The 19,741-nt window shown below is 35.7% G+C and overlaps 1 protein-coding gene across 1 annotated transcript in view; it reads right to left on the bottom strand.

Annotated features, from left to right (window-relative positions):
- LOC134421944 (adhesion G protein-coupled receptor A3-like) overlaps window positions 1–19,741 on the bottom strand; it is a 252,236-nt gene that overhangs the window by 149,755 nt on the left and 82,740 nt on the right. The window contains exons 3-4 of the mRNA XM_063163434.1: window positions 8,109–8,180; window positions 4,250–4,321 (exon numbers count right to left, since the gene is read on the bottom strand). Coding sequence (XP_063019504.1) covers window positions 4,250–4,321; window positions 8,109–8,180 — 144 coding nt within the window. The remainder of the gene's footprint in view (window positions 1–4,249; window positions 4,322–8,108; window positions 8,181–19,741) is intronic.

The raw sequence follows: 19,741 nt of genomic DNA, 5'->3' as shown, positions 1-19,741 counted from the left end.
GGGACTAAATAAATGAAGTCTGGTGTATCAGCACAGTGGCATCATCCCAGTATTCCACAGCTCTTAATACTTAGATTAAATATAAACAGAATTAATGTAGATAGCAGCTCCATTACCTAGCCAAAATATATTTGCATACTTAATTCTGGAACAAAGCACTGAAACATTGGGTCCAAAAGAGATTTGGAAGATTTGTTGCATTCAATTATGTCACACCTAGTTAGAATATGTGCACCTCATTACAGCATAAACACAGCCAAAGGGCAATATATTAGCCAAAAGAGGTAAACTAGTATCTTACAAAATGTAATAAATCTACTCTCATACTGAGGCACTGCCAGCTGCATTTGTCCTATGACGTCAAAGCATTTTGAAATCATTTTACGGAGTAAAAATCATCAAATCCAAGAGGGTGTAAAAATTAGATCAATCTCAAGGAACATAATCAGAAGTCACTGGCTGCAGTAATTTCAGGGCCAGTATGAGATTTAAGGTTTCATTAGTAACTTGGATTACTTGAATTCAATTTCTATTCCCTGACATACACCTCCTGATTACAATGGAATAAAAGTCTTCTCTACATCATCAAGAAGCTGACCATTTCTTGTGGTTTCTGTATGCTGGCCTGTTTAAAAACAATACCAGATGATACTACTAATTCATTTTTTCTTTAATCAAGAATTCTGTAGGTTGTCCTGTTCTAAACTAGACTGCACAAAACCACCAAGCCCACTGAAGGGTGTCTGCATTATCCCTGAAAGCCCAAGCAATCCTCATCATCCTTTTTATGAAGTATTTTAACATGTCTTTACTGTACTCAGTTTAGATTTAGGCATCACATTATTGGGCTAAACCACACCATGTTACTTTGAGCCTAGAGCTGATTTTACAGCTCTAACTCCATTTTTTTTCCGAACTGAATTAGATTTACAAGATTGAGTGAAACACACCGTGTTATTTTGTTTCACCTGGCATTTGTGCTTGTAAACAGTACAAGAAAATCCCATATTTGTACTTCACAGAAGGCACATGAAAAGATTTATGTCCTTTGCTCCCTCCAGTGGACTCACGGCTCTCCCTACTGGTTCTGATAACAGCCTGCAAAGATGCTTCTGTACTTCATCTCTGCTAACATAACACAGGAGAGCTCTAATTACCAAATCAACAACTACATAAATCAACACACATCTACACATCATTATATTTCTCCTTCAGTAAATGGCTATGAAACCAGTTCCATGTTCAAAACCTTGTCATCTTTTCCTTGTTACAAACACTGATGCTGCACTGAGTAAATGCTTCTCCATAACCTTTCCAGAGAACAGCCTTCTCATACTCCTCAAATGGCAAGTAAACACAATTCAGAGGTATCAGTAGGAACAGAAAGGTGACCTATTGTCTTTAAAACATGTTTAAAAAGTATGGTTCTTCATAAACTTTCAAGCCAAACAAAGCTGCAATGTTAGAAAAGTACCAGGCAGCATCAGCTTGCAGTCCACTAACAATGACCACTTCTTACACCACAGGCAAATTGAGATCTCAGTCCAAAATAATTACTACCAGCTTTAGGACATTATATGAGATTTCTGAGATCAAGGAACATGTGATACTCTGAATGGCAGGGACATTTCCTCTTGACTGGGACTGTGGCTGTATTTCTTCACAAAATACTCAGTGACCCAACAAGAGTGGTGGTATTCTGGGCGTTGGTTTGGTAAGGAGGACAATCCCTGCAAGGCAGCTGTAGCTTTTGACACAGCAATGGTTCACTTCAGATGAAAGGATAAGGTAGACTAAACTATTACTAAGCCTCTGATTTCCTAAGGACAGATTTTTGAAATACTACTACTAATAAAACAAATAAAGTAATTAATAAAGCACTAGGCCACACAGACTACAATGCAGGATGGACCTATTTATTAGGTCAGTGGTAGAAAGGCAATTTAAAACCCAAATAAGAAAAATGGAAGGTAGACTAAATGGATTAACAGCCAAATCTTAAATTTTGAAAAAAATATTTCAAATTTTTAAAAGATCAAAGAACTGGAGAGAAGATAACAGGAAAAGTTTAGCAAAGTGGAAGGAAGAATTTAAAATCTGAAAAGTATGCTAAGACATGGTGCAAAAGATACTTCAACAATACGACTCTATTGTAACTGAGATTATTAAAGAGTAGATATTATAGACAGCCTACATATATATTACTATGATTTTTAAGATTAAAGATCTCTTTATATGATAAATTATGAAGCATCTATAGCCACATATTGATTTTTTAACAGTATCTGATTTGCCAACTTTTTTTTCCATTTTTCTTTCTTTCAAAACTCACTTATAAAATAGAAAGAGGCCAGACTAAGAGGTCTCCAGTTACCAGAATCATAATTTTTTCACTGAAGCATGGACATCATATTCACAAAAGCGTGAAGGACCTGGTGTTAAGTGCATTTACTGTAAAGCAAAGTAAGATAATGGACAAGGTGGAAAGGAGGGGAGTAAGACATTGCTGATGCTCTGCCAAAATGGTCTTCTGAGTGGTTGCATTTAGAGTTTCCACAATGACTCTGCCTCACTGCATTAAGAGAATGTGAGTATGAAATCTGGCAATAACAAAACCAACGTTTGGTCAAAATAAGGAGAACAAGAAGAGATGAACCCTCTTAAACATGAAGAGACTTGTAATTAATTTAATAACATAATTCAACGTGAAAAATGCTACTAGACTGCCACTTGGGAGCTACACTTAAGAAATGTCTCATTCAAATTTCTGTTATAAACTGGTGCCTCAGAAGGAAAATGATACAGCAAGATCTGGAAACACAGCCATTTCAAAAGGAAATGTGGGTCAAAGTCAGACCCACAAAGAGAGTAGATGCAAGAAAATACAGTTAATGACTGTGTAGAGGGAACTGGTGAGTCTCTCTGGTCCTTACAGCTCAGAAAAAATTGCCAATGCTGGGACACATACTCGGGCTACCAGAAGGAGCAGGTATATAGCAAATCTCTAAAGAAACTGTAATGGTGTGGTTTGATCAGCCCAGTAACCATGGGCAGTCAGCCTGCACATTGTGCCTTTTCCCAGCATCTCTGGCATCGGTGAAGGGTGTGGAGATAACACTGCCACATTCTTTCCTGAGCTTCAGAGAAAAGGGATAGTACAGCCAAACACTGTCACAGACCAGCTGCTGTGCACTCTCTGGGAATGGATTTCTGCTCTTTGCCACCAAGAGACCAATGTTCTGTACTGAACTTCTACTTAACTTTTAAGATGGGGTCTTGCAGACTTGTGATTGGAAATTTCAGATCTTTCTGAGAGAACATGGATTTGAAGAGCTTCTATTGAGTCTGTTCCTAACAACTAGAAACACATTCCATTTAATAATGTGACTTCACCATCTTGAATTAAACTTGCCTTCCAAGGTAATCTGGCTTTATAGCCACAGTCCTGTTCACTGTGCACAACAAAAGCAGAGACAGAAATTCTCAATAGCTGAGTTGGGCTTGCCTAATTTGGCACATCATCTGAGATGAGTAAAAAGAGGGGCAGGCTGCACCTGTTCATTATGTGCTACCAAGGCTCTTCCCATCATCTGTTCTCATTTGTTTCCATCACAGAAGACCTGGCATAGTTACTCTCATAATTGGGATCTGTAAGTGTGCCAGACTTCAGCCTTTTACCTGGTGTTATCTTGACCTCATGGCAGATCTTTCTAGAAAGACTTCCCTTTTTGTCAAAGGAAATGCCATAACTGGCTGGAGAAGACGAAAAGAAAGTACGAGATTTGTCAAATATTATAGGAATGACTATACTATAGGATGCAGTATAGGAATTTATTTCTCATTCAGGAATGAAGACAGATCTGAACAAAGATACAGGGCCCTACTGGGCTCTGCCAAATGTCCATTTAAGCTAGGATTCTTCCTATGAATTTTCTCTTTCCCAGCCAGGAAATTTACAGCCAACTTACTTTAATTGTTTCTTAGACATGCAAAGAGAAATTTCATGTTTAGCCTTGTTTTTAATGTGGAAATGAAATTTAATTCTTTGCATTTATGATAGATTTTACAATTCAAGTAGAGAAAAAAAAATTTAAAATCTCAACTCATCACAATCAAAGGCTCAGGACAGGGGCCTTTTAGTACAAAACCTACAACTTTCTTATAAAGTAATTCTTGCCAACTATACTCAGGTCAGTAATGTGACTGTTGAGATTTCTTCTGTTTAAAACAAAACTGGTGTTATACTCACAGTTTGTGAAGATTATTAAGTCCTACAAACATTTCTGGTGTTAGGCAACCAATTCTGTTATTTGAAAGATCCCTGAAACAAACAAAAAATCCCATAAAACATTAAGTCTGTCTTATTTATATACACACCTACGTAATCACACAAAGCATCTATATTTTTAATACTTAAAAAGTTAGAGACAAATGAGAAATAAACCCTTTTCCCATAATTTAATGTAACTGAATTAAATAGATTAAATAACTTTTATATTAACAGTATTGAACAATATTCCACAAATCATACTGTGACATCTAATTGTATTAAAATGGGATTTTATATATATGCAGTAAATAAAAGCAAAATAATATTACAAATATACAGAATTTTCCTGATCAGAGTTATTAGCACCTGCAGTTTTTAACTTGGGAAGAATACTATGTATTTGGTTCCATGCAATATTCAGCCAAAACTGATTTTTTTTTTTTTTTACTGTTTACTCATGTTTCATCTCATTAACAGGAGCCTTTCTTGCTGAAATCACAGACACCAGAAGGCAATTAATTTTTGAGCTAGTGAGGTCAGTTTTGATAAGCACTTGGCAAGCTCTTAAAAGAGCAATACTGTGGCTTTCTGAGAGCACAAACAGTAAAAGGCATTACATTCCATAACTTTTGCCTGCAGAAAGTGAAGAAATGTTTTCTGTATAAGCCATACACACAACATAGTGTACAGGATGCTTGCAGGAAGGAGACAAAAACAGATATAAGCAATCATACTGAGATAAAGCCATGAATAATGCCCCTTGGTAGATTAGAGTTTGATTTTTATGTATTTGGTTTTCAACCTTGACCCAAATGTTCCTTCTCACCAAGTACATTTTTTAAAAAATAATTGCAACTATGATTTTAAGTGATCATGCAGCCAGGAAAAATGTTTAAATTGATTTGAATGTATTTTTTAGAGGTAGTTTTCTGATTCCTTTACTACATTATGCAGATTCCATATTTTTCTACTGATACATGAGAATACTAAAGTAATCAAATGGAAGACTAAAGGTTGCAGTTTGACAAATCCAGTTACTGCTTTCATGGGAACACGTTCAATTAGCTGGAAAATGAAGGCAATCTCTTTAGAGTTCACTATGAAGTTGTCTTCTATCAGACAAAAAATATATTGTTGTGCAAGCATATGATGAAACCTCACATTAGAATGAAAATATTTCTTAAATGCTTGTCAAGGATATTAAGTAGAGAACAGCTGAGGATACAATATAGGTCATTAATTTCATGTTAGCATTATTCTTTAAGTTCTCCTCATAAAAGCTACATAGGAACTCTAAAAATGCAAATTTAAGACAAACACATATATATATATATATATATATATATGCATCTACATATCTTCCATTAGAAGATACAAAAAAACCTACCCAGAATTCTTGGTTATATAATGCTTTGCTTTTGTCTAGGCAAAGTCTGAACACATATGGAACAATTGCATCACAATATGGGGCATAAGCTGGGTAGCAAAAGCAGATTTTGTCTATAATAATCAATATGGGTGCATATTTCTTTAAGACAGGCACACACTAAAATCACATTTTTACCAAAATGAAAGAATAATGTTATTTTCTCAAAGTTTACTTCAGTAAGTGCTATTTTCATAAGAAGTTATATAGCAGTGTCTGAAATTTCTGTATTGTAAAACATATTTTCAAAAAAAAAAAAACATTAGCAAAAAGAAAAGGCAACTTGCTACACTTTTCCCCAGACTAATACCTGTTACATTAAACACAATTCAGTCCATAATGTACAAAGCTGGTGCTGCTTTTCAGGAGTTAAACATTAACTTACTAATGTTGACTCACAAAGTTGATGTTAGAGAAAATAACTCTTCTGTGTTGAATAACCAAATGCCATAATTTCAGTGATTCATAATTTTTCAATTTCCATTAATTTTGTGTGCACCTTTTTGAGTAAGCCCTGGAAATAATTCAGTTTGTCATACAAATAATACAAATAATAACAGATCTCCAAATCATTTAGAAAACATTCTGACAGCCTGTGGCTTGTCTGTCTGACTTGCCATAGTCATTTCTCTTGCAGTTGCCCACATTACATCAGCTTCTGCTTTTCTCAGCATCATTTATATTTTACATGGGAAATAAAGAGATATGAATGCATAGTCTTAAAGCAATTACTGTATTCAATATTCAACAGGAGTTTACACTATTTATTCCTTTTGCTCTACTGTCTCTTCCCCAACAGTTGCACACTAAAGGAGGGAAGATATTTTCTTGTTTACCATGGAACTACACAGATTTGTATCAAATGTGGTAGTCCAGCAATTAAACAATTCTGTCTCTAAATTGCTCCCAGTGTTTCTTGTGCATATCAGTAAGGAGGTTTTTTGAGATTTGGCATGACAAAACTCAACATTGCCAATTGTACTGCGCTGAAGACTCTTCTCTCTTGTCCAATGCCTGATGAGTTCCTCTCCCTTTATTCCCTTCTCCTGGCTGACCTAAAGGATCCACCTGTGCATTCAGGGGATGAGCAGCCCAGACGTGCACAGGTTTCCTGGTTTTCCCACAAGAGGTCAGGGTTGTGTTATTAGAGCGCGCGGTCAAAGCAACAATTAGCGCTCATCCTGATTGTTGCATCCTACTGCTACCCCTGCACACAGAGCCAGCAAGAAAGCTTCAAACCTAATGATCTTATTTGTGTTAAAAATGTATATGCTACTCTGGCTTCATCATTATTATGCAACACACTAGAACTGAGAGGCTGGTACTAGAAAACACAGCTACAGCAAGATCAGAGAGAGAAACCTTCTGCAGCGCTCCCAGCACACAGCGGCTCAAGACTACCACACAGCAGAAAAGCAGAGGATTTGTGAAATTATTTTTCTGTTTCTATTTGCAATCCTTCTCCTTCTTGTCTAAATCTTCCCATCCCATTAAAATAATCCTTGTTTTCTTATAGGTTTTCTCCTAAGACAGCACACATGATGGCTTGGAAAATGCCTGGCATGTGCTGATGGCCTAGTTAGCCAGCGCACGGATATTTGGAAGCTGTCACTTGGAAAATTATAATTAAAAAAGGGTTCATCTCACTTTTCCTTAGGCTGAGTATAACTTAGGAGGGTCTGTAGTCCTTGTTAATTAAAGGAAAAATGCCCAGTTGTATAATCCTACTAACTTAGATATTTTTACCCTCTAAAACATAGTTTAAAAATCAACCAGTGCTTTTCAAAGTACTATGAGAGCCTTTTCCAAGACAGAATTGCAAGAATGATGAACAGGGAATATACTGTGTAAGATTGTGTTTCCTTAGAAAACCATTATAAAAGTAAAAAATATCAAGCAAAGTCAAGGCTGATGGTATGGAAAATGGTAGACAAACTCTACAGTATGACAAGTTTCCTTTCTAGTAATGTATTTGATAGGGCTGATTTATGATAAAAGCAAAAAAAAAAAAAGTTAGTGTAGCACAAACCATTGTTCACACACATCTGAACTGTTTAGTGTTTATTTCTGTCTACTGTTTATTTCTGATTAATGTCTACAGTGATATATCATCTGCTTAGTCATTAATTAGGCATGCTTTTACCTTTGTGGGTGTATGTGTTAGTACACTTACCAGAGATTAAACTGATGATTTTAAATGGCAAAAGGTAAAAAAGAAAAAGAAAAAGAAGAACAAAGGGGAAGAAGGGGAAAAAAGGCATGGTAAATGTAAAAAGCAGAGTGTGTGATTTTCTATTTTACAGCCAGTGCCCTTATTTGATTATTGCTTGGTGGCATATTTGAGTTGCCCAAGGATAGAAATGTCGATACAAACACAATTTTCAGAATAATTCAAATGGAATTAATACTTACAGGCGCTTCAGTTCTGAAAGCCCATAGAAGGCCCCTGGCTCAATTGTGCTGATCAAATTATTCTTCAGATCTCTAGAGAGACATAATAGGAGGAGCAGTTAATTATCATTTTACCTACTTTACCACTGTTACACATGTGGAGTGTGAAATGCAATGCAATTCTAACCTTTATCTGTCTTAGCTAAAACTAAGAATTTAGCTAGTAGCATCAAAAACAGTACATCATCCACAGTTTATAAAAACATATTTTTCCAAGCAAGATGTTTAAGATTAGATGTTTAAAAAAATCTGTTTGCTTTAATTCTTCTTTTCCTATTCATTCTTTTCAAAACAAGCCTACCAGCCATTCTCACCCAAGAAAAAATGTTTTAATCAATGAGTGAATGAAGTAATTAGTCAGCAAAGCAAGAGCCTTTTAGCTTGCTTATTCATTGTACTGTGCACTTTACACTTAATAAATTTCTCATTTCCACCTAGTGCAGGCAAAGCAGTTGGCATGTGAGACAGACAGACCGGTCAGGTTTCTGTTCTGAAATACAGGCATTTTCTCCTATTTGGCAGACTGGTGCTTCATTTTGCACTTGCTGACAATCCAGAGCATTGGCTGTTTTACAGATAAAGAATATTTCACTGGCATTAGTAATCTTGTCTGCTCTTGACACAGAGCTTGGGGCCATGGCACTGCTCTCAGCTCAGTCCCCACAGAGATTCAGTGCTGAACTGTCTCAAAGACTTTTGTGATGTGAACCCTGAGGAAGTGCCTTCAGTGCAACCAGATAAGCAGGCCTAGGAGACAACTGTTGTAAATTCTTGTAGGCAGTGCTCATCTTCTGACAATTTGCAATTCATAGGGAGCAACTGGTGCTCACTAATTTCAGTGCTGATTCTCAGGCTGGCCACCTTCAGAAATTACAGCACATACACTGCTTGACTCTGCCAAAGCATGGATGGATCAACAGATATAGGAATAATATTATTTATAACTTTTTTTACTGCAGATAAAATGCACTCTGGCTGAAAGCTTGAGTTCACTACCTGTGATTGGCCTGAATACAGCAAGATTTCATCCCAAATATTTATTTCCCAGAAGGATATATTTTATTTTCTAAGTCAAAATCATAAATATTTCTGCACTTTTCTAGTCATTTTTGTACATCTCTTGAATACAGTTTCAAAAATTTGTATCTCATGCCCATTCTATCATAGAAACAATGTCGATGAGTGATTTCTCCCTAACCAAGATCTGAGCTGGACTCTTTGAGTCAAGTTCAGCATTCAGCCTGAGACACTAACAGTCTTGAAGAAGTCTTTAAGAACTGGAAGAAGATTTAGGGTTTTTTTAAAATATTTTGTGGTCAAACATTTTCATCTTAGTTCCCTGGTATCAGAGGCAGCTACTAGATTTTTCTTTCTTTTTCTTCATTCACTCAAGAAGTTCTGACCATTTCTTTAACTGTGAGTTTTCCACACCTTCTCATAAATAAAACTGTTTAAACAAAAGTTCAGCACACCATTCTCCAGAGTCAGCTTGCAAGGATGAGTCTTTTGTTTGGCAAAAATTAATCTACACAAGTGTTTATTCTTTTGATGATTTCGGGTTTTTGTTCTGTGGGTGAGTCAAAGCCTCATTTTTTTTTAACATTCAAATATTCAATACTGAACATTTATGTCTACTCCTCTTGCTTGTACAGTATGTTAAATATGTAACTACTCAGGTCAAAGAAGTTATTTAGCTTGCAGAAGTAAATCAATATAAAAATGACTGGAAGAATACTGTTTTTATCATAGAACAGCCATATTCTTATAACTCATAAGACAAAGCAAAAATCTATCTCAAGTTTTACACTGAAGTGTTTACGCAATTGTAAACAACTTAAGAAGCATAGTACATATGCAAATATGTGCATTTTAGGTAGGGGAAACTGCCAGTTTTAACAATCAATCTTTATATCAATTACATACATTCTATGTTAACTGCCAACTCATCTAAATCTTCTGAAAGTTGCAATCAGGCAAAGTGATCAGCTCTCGTAGCCAGTGGTAACAGCTCAGAACAAATATAAAATAGTCAGGGTAAGTGGCAAACTGTTGACAGGTGAGTTTTAATGACAGACAAAATAACCTAGTAGACAAAATGCCTTCCATTTACTGAAATCTTCTCTGTTCTTGTTTACGGAAACTGCCCTGTTTCCCCATAACTTGTAACCACATAGGAAAAACCAGCCTAAGCCTCAACTATCACCCACAGGGAAAAAAAGGTCATTTAATGTTAGTAGAAGGTAGACCATTACATGGAAAAGTGTCCATCACTTACACTGTCACAAACAAGATATCTGGCTTCCTCATTTTGGAAATTACACTTAAAATAGGTAGGTCATTTTTGTAAGGATGTTCTCAGAAAATTGTAGATAATTACACTGCCCACAATTCTGGCACTTTCTTAGCAATTAGTATTATTGCATAATGTTTCCATATAATTCTGGCCTAACAAAATAGGTGTTTTATTCCTTGTGATTCTTGAGCATTTCTTTTAATGTGATTAAAATTAAAAAATAAAAATTTAACAACTGTTAAAAACCAAAAATTCACACTTCTGCACTAGGAGATCCCATTTTATTCCCAGCCACTTGTATTTGTTACTAAATTACTACAATTAACTTATTAAATTAGCTTCTCCCATTTTCTGATTTAGGAAAAAGTTTGTCATATTGAAGCCTTATAGCAATTAGAATTAACTTGCACTGAGCTAAATAAAGAAACCAGAGTAAATTTGGTTGTATGTTTACATTTTTTCCCCAAGAGCTACTGCTGAGGTTTGGCAAAAGGTCATGATCCAAGAGAAGCCAAAGAGCAGCCCAGGCTGGACCACACACACGCACATAGACCAGACAAGTGATTTTATCATCAACCAAAAGCAAGAGAGAAGTGAAAGAACCCCAGTATCATAATATTGAATGACCACAGCATGACCCATTTGAAGTCCAAAAAGAAAGCAGTTTCTAACTAACAGTTATGATTTTCCATCATTTCTGATGCTGTATTCTATCTTTAAAGTATCTATTCTGAATCTGAATGACGTGTCATTAGTGGTGTGGGAGTGTAGACCTGAAATTAAATCAAAACCAAGTGCCATGTACAAGTACAGATAGAGGGAAACTACATGAAGTTAGCCATAGTCATAAAAACTGCAGCACTTATATCCTGGCTGCAGAGCTGCACAAAATCAAAATGGGAAAATATTTATTGAGCTATGTTTCCGCTAATATCATTAGAGTTGCTAGATAAACTTCCTGCAGGGCACTCTGATCCTAACTTGACCTAAATAGGTAGAAGAACAATATAGAATGGACTGTGTTATCATTAAAAAACAATCTCAAATGGTTACAGAGGAGACTTTGCTTTTCACCTGCCAGTCTGAACTGACATAAACTACATCCAACAACTATTAAGCACTGTCTTCTTATTTGTAGGTATTTGCAAATAATAGGCCCACAGGTAAATGCAATCAAGGGTTCCATTACTAAGAACCACAGGCTGCTGGAATTTTATCAATTTACACATTAAGCTCTCAACTGACTTTTACTTTCTTAAGAGAAACCCTAAGAAAAATAGCTGACTTGAGCAGAGGGAATTTGCGTTCGAAGTATTCACTTCCTGATGGCTTAGCTGCAAGGTAAATGAAAGAAGAGGAACAGGCTACTAATGGGACATCACAAGAACATTTAGTAACTAGTCCTGGCTTCTCAGCTGTTAGACATCTTCCGTGGCCAAATCCCTGATTATCTGAATGTATCCCTGAGATTCTTGATGCTTCAAGATCACTGTGTGCACTTACACAGTACAGAACATAGTGGGGAAAAGTTCACTTAAGTATAGACAGCCCATTAACAAAGGAATCACTTTATCTTAAACTATATTCTGATGTTTTGTACCTACATCTTTGCCTTCAGACATTGCATATTCTTTCTTCAACTTACAATATAAGTACTGTAGATATTTTGAATACATATTCATAACAAGAATATTCAACTAATTCCAGTACTTTGTTCAAATTCCTGACATTGATACATCTTTCATAAAAAATTATAGGTTGTACCAAGAGGACATCTGTGTTTAGAAAGCTGTCATTATGGTGCTGCAAACTTTCCAAAAAAGCTCTGAGAAGAGCAATCAGTTGTTGAGCAGATGCCAAATACCAATGAAATATGACTGACTTTCCACATTTTGCATACTACTATGAAACAACAACAGACAAAACAAAAAAAATAAGGTCACATCTTCCACTTCTTTCTCATGTGAAATATTACAGCTAAACTAAATGTCATCTTTGCCCAAGAAATGAATGCAGAAATGAACGCAGACTTGAGATCTCTGAAGAAAATATTATGGTCACTGCAGTAGCAAAGAGGTATAGCCAGTGATAGAAGATAATAGTTAGCACCTATTCTACTACCATGACAGTGACAGTCAGGGCTGGCACTCCTGAATACAAGAAACAACAATTAGGTTGATATTGGCAAAATGAGTTTTGAAAACATTTCAAAGGTACCCATCTGTACAGGAACCAGTACCTTTCTTGTACTCTGGTGGCATAGATATAATCAAAACTTATTTTAATCTCCTTGTTGGTAAATGCATTGTTGAACCAACATATCTCATTAAATAGGCAGATTTAAACATCACTTTAAACTTTAAACATCAGTTACCTGGTACCATCATCAGTAACTAAATTAACTAAGGTGCTTCCATGGAAGTTCTTTTGTTGTCTTTATTTTAATCTATTTTAAATTATGAGAGCACATATTTAACCTACTGTCCAGAATCAGAAAAGTTATGCTTACATCTCAGTTAACTTCCAAGAGATAAAGACAAAACACTTTTCAGTTAGAAACATCAGATAATAAACCTAAACATGCACAGTAATATGGACAATAATTGTCCAATAATGATCTGCCTTTCCAGACACAGAGGCTATAGGTCTTTTGTTTGCTTAGCATGCTGATGATGCATTTTCCTTTAATTTCCCCTTTTTAATCCAAGCCATTATTGGTTGGATTCCCTAAAACAATAGGCCCTAAGGACTAGACAAAAATATGACTGCTGTCTGCTCAAGGTGCTAATGACAGATCAGAGGTTTCAGACTCATCACTTGATGGCAGTTATGACATGCAGAACAACAGAAAGGTCATCACACTTTGGTTTTTAATTTAAGGCTGATGACTCATTCACATCAAGTGTGCTGCGGTAATTTGGCAGTTGTTCATTATTTAGGAATATGCCTAAAATTGTAAAACAAAGTACTAATAATGGCAGCTGAAACAAAACAGAGAGAGGCTTCATGGTAGTTTGCTTGCTCAAAGAATCCCATAGAATCTTATAAGTTATTTCATTTTCACAGTAATAGTCATAGAGCAAGAATGTAAGACTCAGGGTATTTGAACTGAAGGAGCAGCATGCCAAGTAAGAAAAAAAATGACTAAAAAACTTGGTAAAACAAGATAAAAGATAGACTGTCAGTATCAACATTTGTTGATACATTTTTATAATGTATATGATAAAAATAACATTTTAAAAGATTAATTAATGCAGTTTCATTCTAAATATAGCATTGAACAATCAGAATGTAGGTGCAAAGATGTTTGGCACCTGCCTCTACTTTCAGCATTTTGTTATTGATCGCTCAGATTTAAATGCATTTTCAAATGAAGAAAAATCATCTAGTTTTCCGTATTCTTCTATTTTGGCATGCTTTTAAGAAACAAAAATTCAGCATTCCAAGCATATGCAACTGTTCCGATATGTTTACTTTTTTATGCCACAAACCCAGACATATGTGGTGAGCTCACATTAGGCACAGAAGCAGGTGCTTGGCACTTTTAACCTGGGGACTGAAGACAGAGTGGCTGTGCCCCTCAGCCCCCAAGGAGGGGTCACTTGGAGCAGTGACTTGGAGCCCCACTGTATGGGGCTAAAGCAAGACTGAAAGGTCAGAAGAAATAAATGCTAAGAGCAGATAAAGTGGGTTTCAGCGTCCATAACTCTGCAGTGCCAGCAGGAAATGCCTCCCTGCTGGCACCAAGACCTTGGTGTACAGGGACAGATCAGGCATTATGCTGATTACAATGGCAGAACTTGTGTCTGTCCATAACTGTGGAGAGACATGAGGAACACAGAAACCTTTGGTAGCTGCAAAGAGCCAGAGGCCTCCTTAAATTCTGCACCTACTGGGACTCCTCTCTGTGTTCATGCCTAGAAGGCAGTTCAGCATGGCTTACGTTCCTTGACATGTGCCCCATGCCTCTTGCAAAAAATCTAATCACTGGGGGAAGAAAGAAAAAAGAAGAAAAATAAATGAGTTCAGAGATTAATTCCAGTCTGTGAGAAAACTGTAAAGAAAATTTAAAAGTCAGGGGAAAAGTATGCTCAACCTTTTTTTTTTTAAACAAAACACACAGACCAAATAAAATGTAAGACAGATAGAAAGTGGGTAAAACGCACTTTCTATTGAGAAAGAAGTAGTTATTCCACATTTTGAGACTGCATTGCTTTGGCTTTACAGATTTCCAGCACTGTGTATTCAACATTCCTAGGTCAAATTTTAAACTCTGGAATTATAGTACAAAAATAGAATGAATTACTGGAAATTTATCCAAAATTTTTAGAAGTGCATCTGAATTAATCTTTCACAATAAAATATGGAGATTTTCCTTTATATACCAAATATCAGAAATGCAATGAAAATGTGGTTTCTTGTTAGATAAGAGAACCTTAAAATATACATCCATGGTATCATGGAGCTTTGGGTGGGGCCTTTTTTAAGGAAATATTTGATTCTTTTTCTGTTACTGTATCAAGATTGAGCTGGAAAACCACAAGTGATTCGTTATTGAATTTCAATTTGAGATTACAGGACTTAAAACATCCAAAGAAAAGAGGAATGAATTTTAGCCTGAGGTGTAAACGAAAAATAAGTACCTGCAGATGGCACACAGATAAATCTACGAGTACTTTTGAGCCAAAATTAAGACAGTTTATTAGTCAGTGTAGATCAAGAAAATAGGCATCACCTTTCCTACAGCATTTATTTCATTCTACTGTTTTCATAATAGAGAAGTAGAACACTTCAAAACCCAAGCTGAATCAATTAAAAAAATGTCAAGGAGCAACTCCATCTTTCTTCCTACTTACTTTTGCTTCAGAGTTTCATCAAAAGAGAAAGAATCTTGATTAACAATACCACAAAGAACAGGGACACTGACAGAGACACTGAGTCCAGGGACCTGCAGTAATTATTCAGCTCATGATGGGAGACACGAGCAGCACTGGGGACAAGGCAACACTGCAGAGATCTGCACCCATCCCCAGGTGCTCCCGTTTACCTGGGAACACGGCAGTGCCCAGATGCATTCCAGCATCGTATAGAGAAGGAAGCCCTTTCCAGAACAGGAGCGGGGAAACAAATACAGAAACCATCTGAACCCTTCATTCAGTCAGTGTCAGAGGCAACATTAATTGCACAGAAATCCTGTCAATTTAAACTGCCAGTAAGGAGTTTTAGGATAACAGGCAAGAATTGTCTATAAGCAGTTTAACTCAGAGGAATTAAATCTTGCTGGAAGACTGGTCTGAGAATCCTTCCCCAGAAGATCCTGTTTTATATAAACTGGGTCTTTGGTAATAACACAGACAAATTTTAGTTCCTCAAAAACTAACCACATGTACTAATGAGAAGGCACGCAGAATTGTCTTCTGCAGAAATGGGGGTTAATGTGAGCCCTCTGCAGAACCTCCTTGAGTATTTTCAGTGCACATTTTATAAAATTGCACTTTCCTGCAGGTAAACGTCAGAAATTTTAAAATACTTCTTTTGCTAAGATTTCATGTAAAATACAGATGAGCAAACTACATATGAGCTGAAAAATATGACCAGAGGTTCTATGTGAATGTATAATATCTCCCCATTATTTAAATTCATTGCCATATACTTTATATTCTATATCATGTGTATGTTGAGATTTTCAAGTAAAAATTATTTTAAAGAAACTAAAAAATCTTATTTCTTCTATCTCAGAACTGCAAATAATTATTTCAAGTCAAAATATATTCTATTATAAATAATAAGTTGGCACATACTTAACCTGTCTCTGTCGGTCCCACTTGAAATGTTCTTTTTCAGTGATTTTCATGCCTTGTTTCATCCACTAGTGTTTTAGGCAAAATCATAGGGTTTTAAAACAAATTTTCTTTTGCTTATATGAAAGTTTCAGTTATTCAGCCTTAGGATATGCAAAGATTATTGAAAAGCCAAACAAAAATCAACACAGACATAATAAAACACAATAGAAGCTGGGGCCACAGGAACACTCACAGGTCTTCATAGCCTGAAAGAACACCAAAAAAATGGAGGAAACAGGAAAGAAAACACAAAAAAAAGGATGCAGGGAAAGAAGAACTATGTTATTGTTGGAGATCATTATTGCTGAAAGCTGTTGGCATGTTTTGTTCAGTGAGGCATCCTCTCCTTATCAATCCTTCTCAGCACACGGAGCAACAGAACTTTCCCCAGCTTATTTACTCATACCTTATTTCATGGCATCTCTTCTACTTTCATCACACTGCCTCTCCCTCAGGCCCTCAGAAACAGTGCTTTATTTCCACAGGTTTCCTAGGTCAGGCCTGGGATCCAGCTATTCTCTCCCACAAATAATTCAGTTTACTCAGCACACCCTCCTCCAGGCGTAGGGGCACACAAAAGCTGGTGGTTAGGTGTGAGCAGCCCTCTTAACAAACCCCAGGGCTGCTGGAGCTCTGGGAGAGCCTCTTTGCTGAGCAAGAATCTGGTGGAAGAAAAGGGACTTTGTGGTGGCTGCTTTAACACGTGTATTTATAAATCTGCTCTTGCTATATCTTCTTAAAGGATGACAGCATCTGACACAAATCAAGTGTTATCTTAATGACATCACTACATAACATTTCAGATGGATAGATCATTGGGGTGGGCTGACCTTGGCTGACTGCACATCAGACTAAGAGAACTATTTGTGGTCCTAACAGGAAACAGAAGCTGAGATATCCATAAATTTAATTAAGTGATGTGCTGAAATACAGCTAAACTATGTTACGTACATTTCAAAAAAAATCCCAGGGAAAAGAAATCGTTCATGATTTAGACAGCCTTATAAACTAACTTTACAAGTGAGCTTATTTTATATTCCTGTCACTTATCACAATATTTAATTTTTATATAATATTTAATTTTTATTTTTATATAGAATATCCTTTATATATTTCCTAATATAAAATGCCCTGATAAAAGTCTTAAAGTTTGTGCTAAGTCAAGAACAATTTTGGTGTCTAATGAACCATTTCATAAAGTAAAACTTCATACTGCAGGAAAACTATGACTCAACAACAAGAGTTCATCCAAAACTCCTAAGAAATACTGCCAAGTAGTCTTACATACCTGCATTTTAAGAGGCATTTAAAAGTAATTCCTTGGAATAACAACTCTTACATCAAATAAATGTATCCAAACCCATAAACCATTAGACTGCTCTGGGTCAGGAATGCAGCTACAGCTGACCCTGAGGAACTGGCATTTTACTTAATGGTACAAGTGCTTTGCACTAACAACAGGAAAGATGCTTTTAATTCTAAATTGACACCAAAAGTGATCTGCAAATTATAACCTTTCATTCCAGCCTGCAGTTGTCTAACACAACTTTCTTTCATTCTGTTTCTAATCAATTCTCTCACTTTTAACCAGTAGTAATTTACCCTGCATTTCATTCCCTTTGCTTACATTCCTATCCTCTCAATTTCAAGAAGAAATTCCTGGCTTTTGTCATGTTCTTACTGTTTCATGTTCATGCAGCAACTGTAATAATTTTGAAGATGTATTTCCACTAAACAATTTCCCTGGGATTACATTTAACAAAATTATGTGTCTTATATTCATTCCTCCCATTTTGAAACATTTTAGTCTTTGACACAAGTAAAAAAACACACCGTGTTTTGTCCTTTTAAAAGGTGGTGGATCCAGTGCCTACTCATAAAACACTTCACAGCACTAGACTGACAAAAAATAAAAACAGCTTCTTGACATTATTGTCCAGCAAAATGAATTATTGAATTATGATTTATGATTATCATTTGCAAACTTCATTTTTATTAAAAAATGTAATTGTATTAATTCTTCTGTAGTCTTCCTATGAAACTTTTAGATACTAGGATAATTAATGTGATATATAAAGATATATATTATTATTATTAAAGTCATAATATATTAAATAATGTATATAAAAGCAAAAACATCTTGATTATATGAGATATGTGGAGCATAAAGATAATGAATATTGTACCAGCAATATACAATAGCATAGAGAACGCTTCAAAGTATTTAAATTACATAATACATACAATTTTAATAATTTTATATAATAACAGTAGTAGTAGTAAATATGTAAGTAATAATTAATGATCAAGTTACATTAGATCATGTATTTTAAATATTGCCTGCATCTCTTAATGAAGGAAACTTGCACAGATGAGGCTTCACTAGTCCTTCATAAACTAAGCTTTATATTACTAAACATCAGTAGGGCTACACTTTGTTATTCTTCCAAAGACTTTGATAGGAGAACAGAACAACATTCACCAATGGAAAAATTACAAAGCATAATATCTTTTATTAGTCTCTATTCTTTTAATAATGAAACTATGTTCTTTTATTTGAAACAATATTAACTGCTCAGTATGCAGTTTGGGTTGTGGTACATCAGCCTCTCAACTCATCTTCTGCAAAAGCAACTCCTCTCATGGCTATTTTACTTCAAGAAAATTGAACTTGACCCTGGACCCTGCCATGTCTCCTTCTTATTCAAAACGACAAAAATATTTCTCTCTTTAGGAGACATTTATTATTGGGGAAACAACGCTGTTTCAAAGTGACATTTCTTTTTCTATGTCGTAATTTCTTTCAAGTGGTTTCAAACCTTCTCAGCTGAACTCTAACTCTGTGATGCTGATTTCAATTCTAGGTAATTGTGAATTAAAGTTCTTTATAGCTATTTGTACACTAGCAGAATCCAACTGTTTTATTAAAAGATGACCAGAAATCTCCCTAGTAGATAGCCTGATGTAAAACTGGCTTGCTGGAGAGGAGGTCACTCCAACTTTCCTATTTGAATTTAATTTGTATTTTGAAATTTCAAGAGAGAATTCCTGAGAATTGTTACTATAACTCACCTCAGCAGATTAGCAAAAGCTGGCATAGAGCTCCATAAATAATGCACACATTATTTAAAGAGTCTTCCTTTTCCAAGTTATTTTCATTTAGCCAATATTGAGACATAAAATACTTGTTAAATTCATACAAGCAGTATCAGTAAAGAATGCTGGGGCACAGCCAGTCAAGTCATGTAAAGCACTCACAAACTGGCACACAAACGTTGCTGAAACTAAAAGCAGGACTGGATAATCTCTTCTTCAAATCAATTGCCCTGAATGGCAGAAATAATTTTCAACACTTTCAGGTACTCAAAGCATATCAGAGTCAGAAAGGACTTAATGCCTAGCAGGGCCATGACAAAATACACTGGTCACCCGGAGAATGGCAGGGAAAGCGCTGGCCT

This window comes from Melospiza melodia, chromosome 9, assembly GCF_035770615.1.
Source record: "Melospiza melodia melodia isolate bMelMel2 chromosome 9, bMelMel2.pri, whole genome shotgun sequence".
NCBI lineage: Eukaryota > Metazoa > Chordata > Aves > Passeriformes > Passerellidae > Melospiza > Melospiza melodia.
The sequence above is the reverse complement of the archived record's forward strand: the minus strand, read 5'-3'. Positions and strand labels throughout refer to the sequence as shown.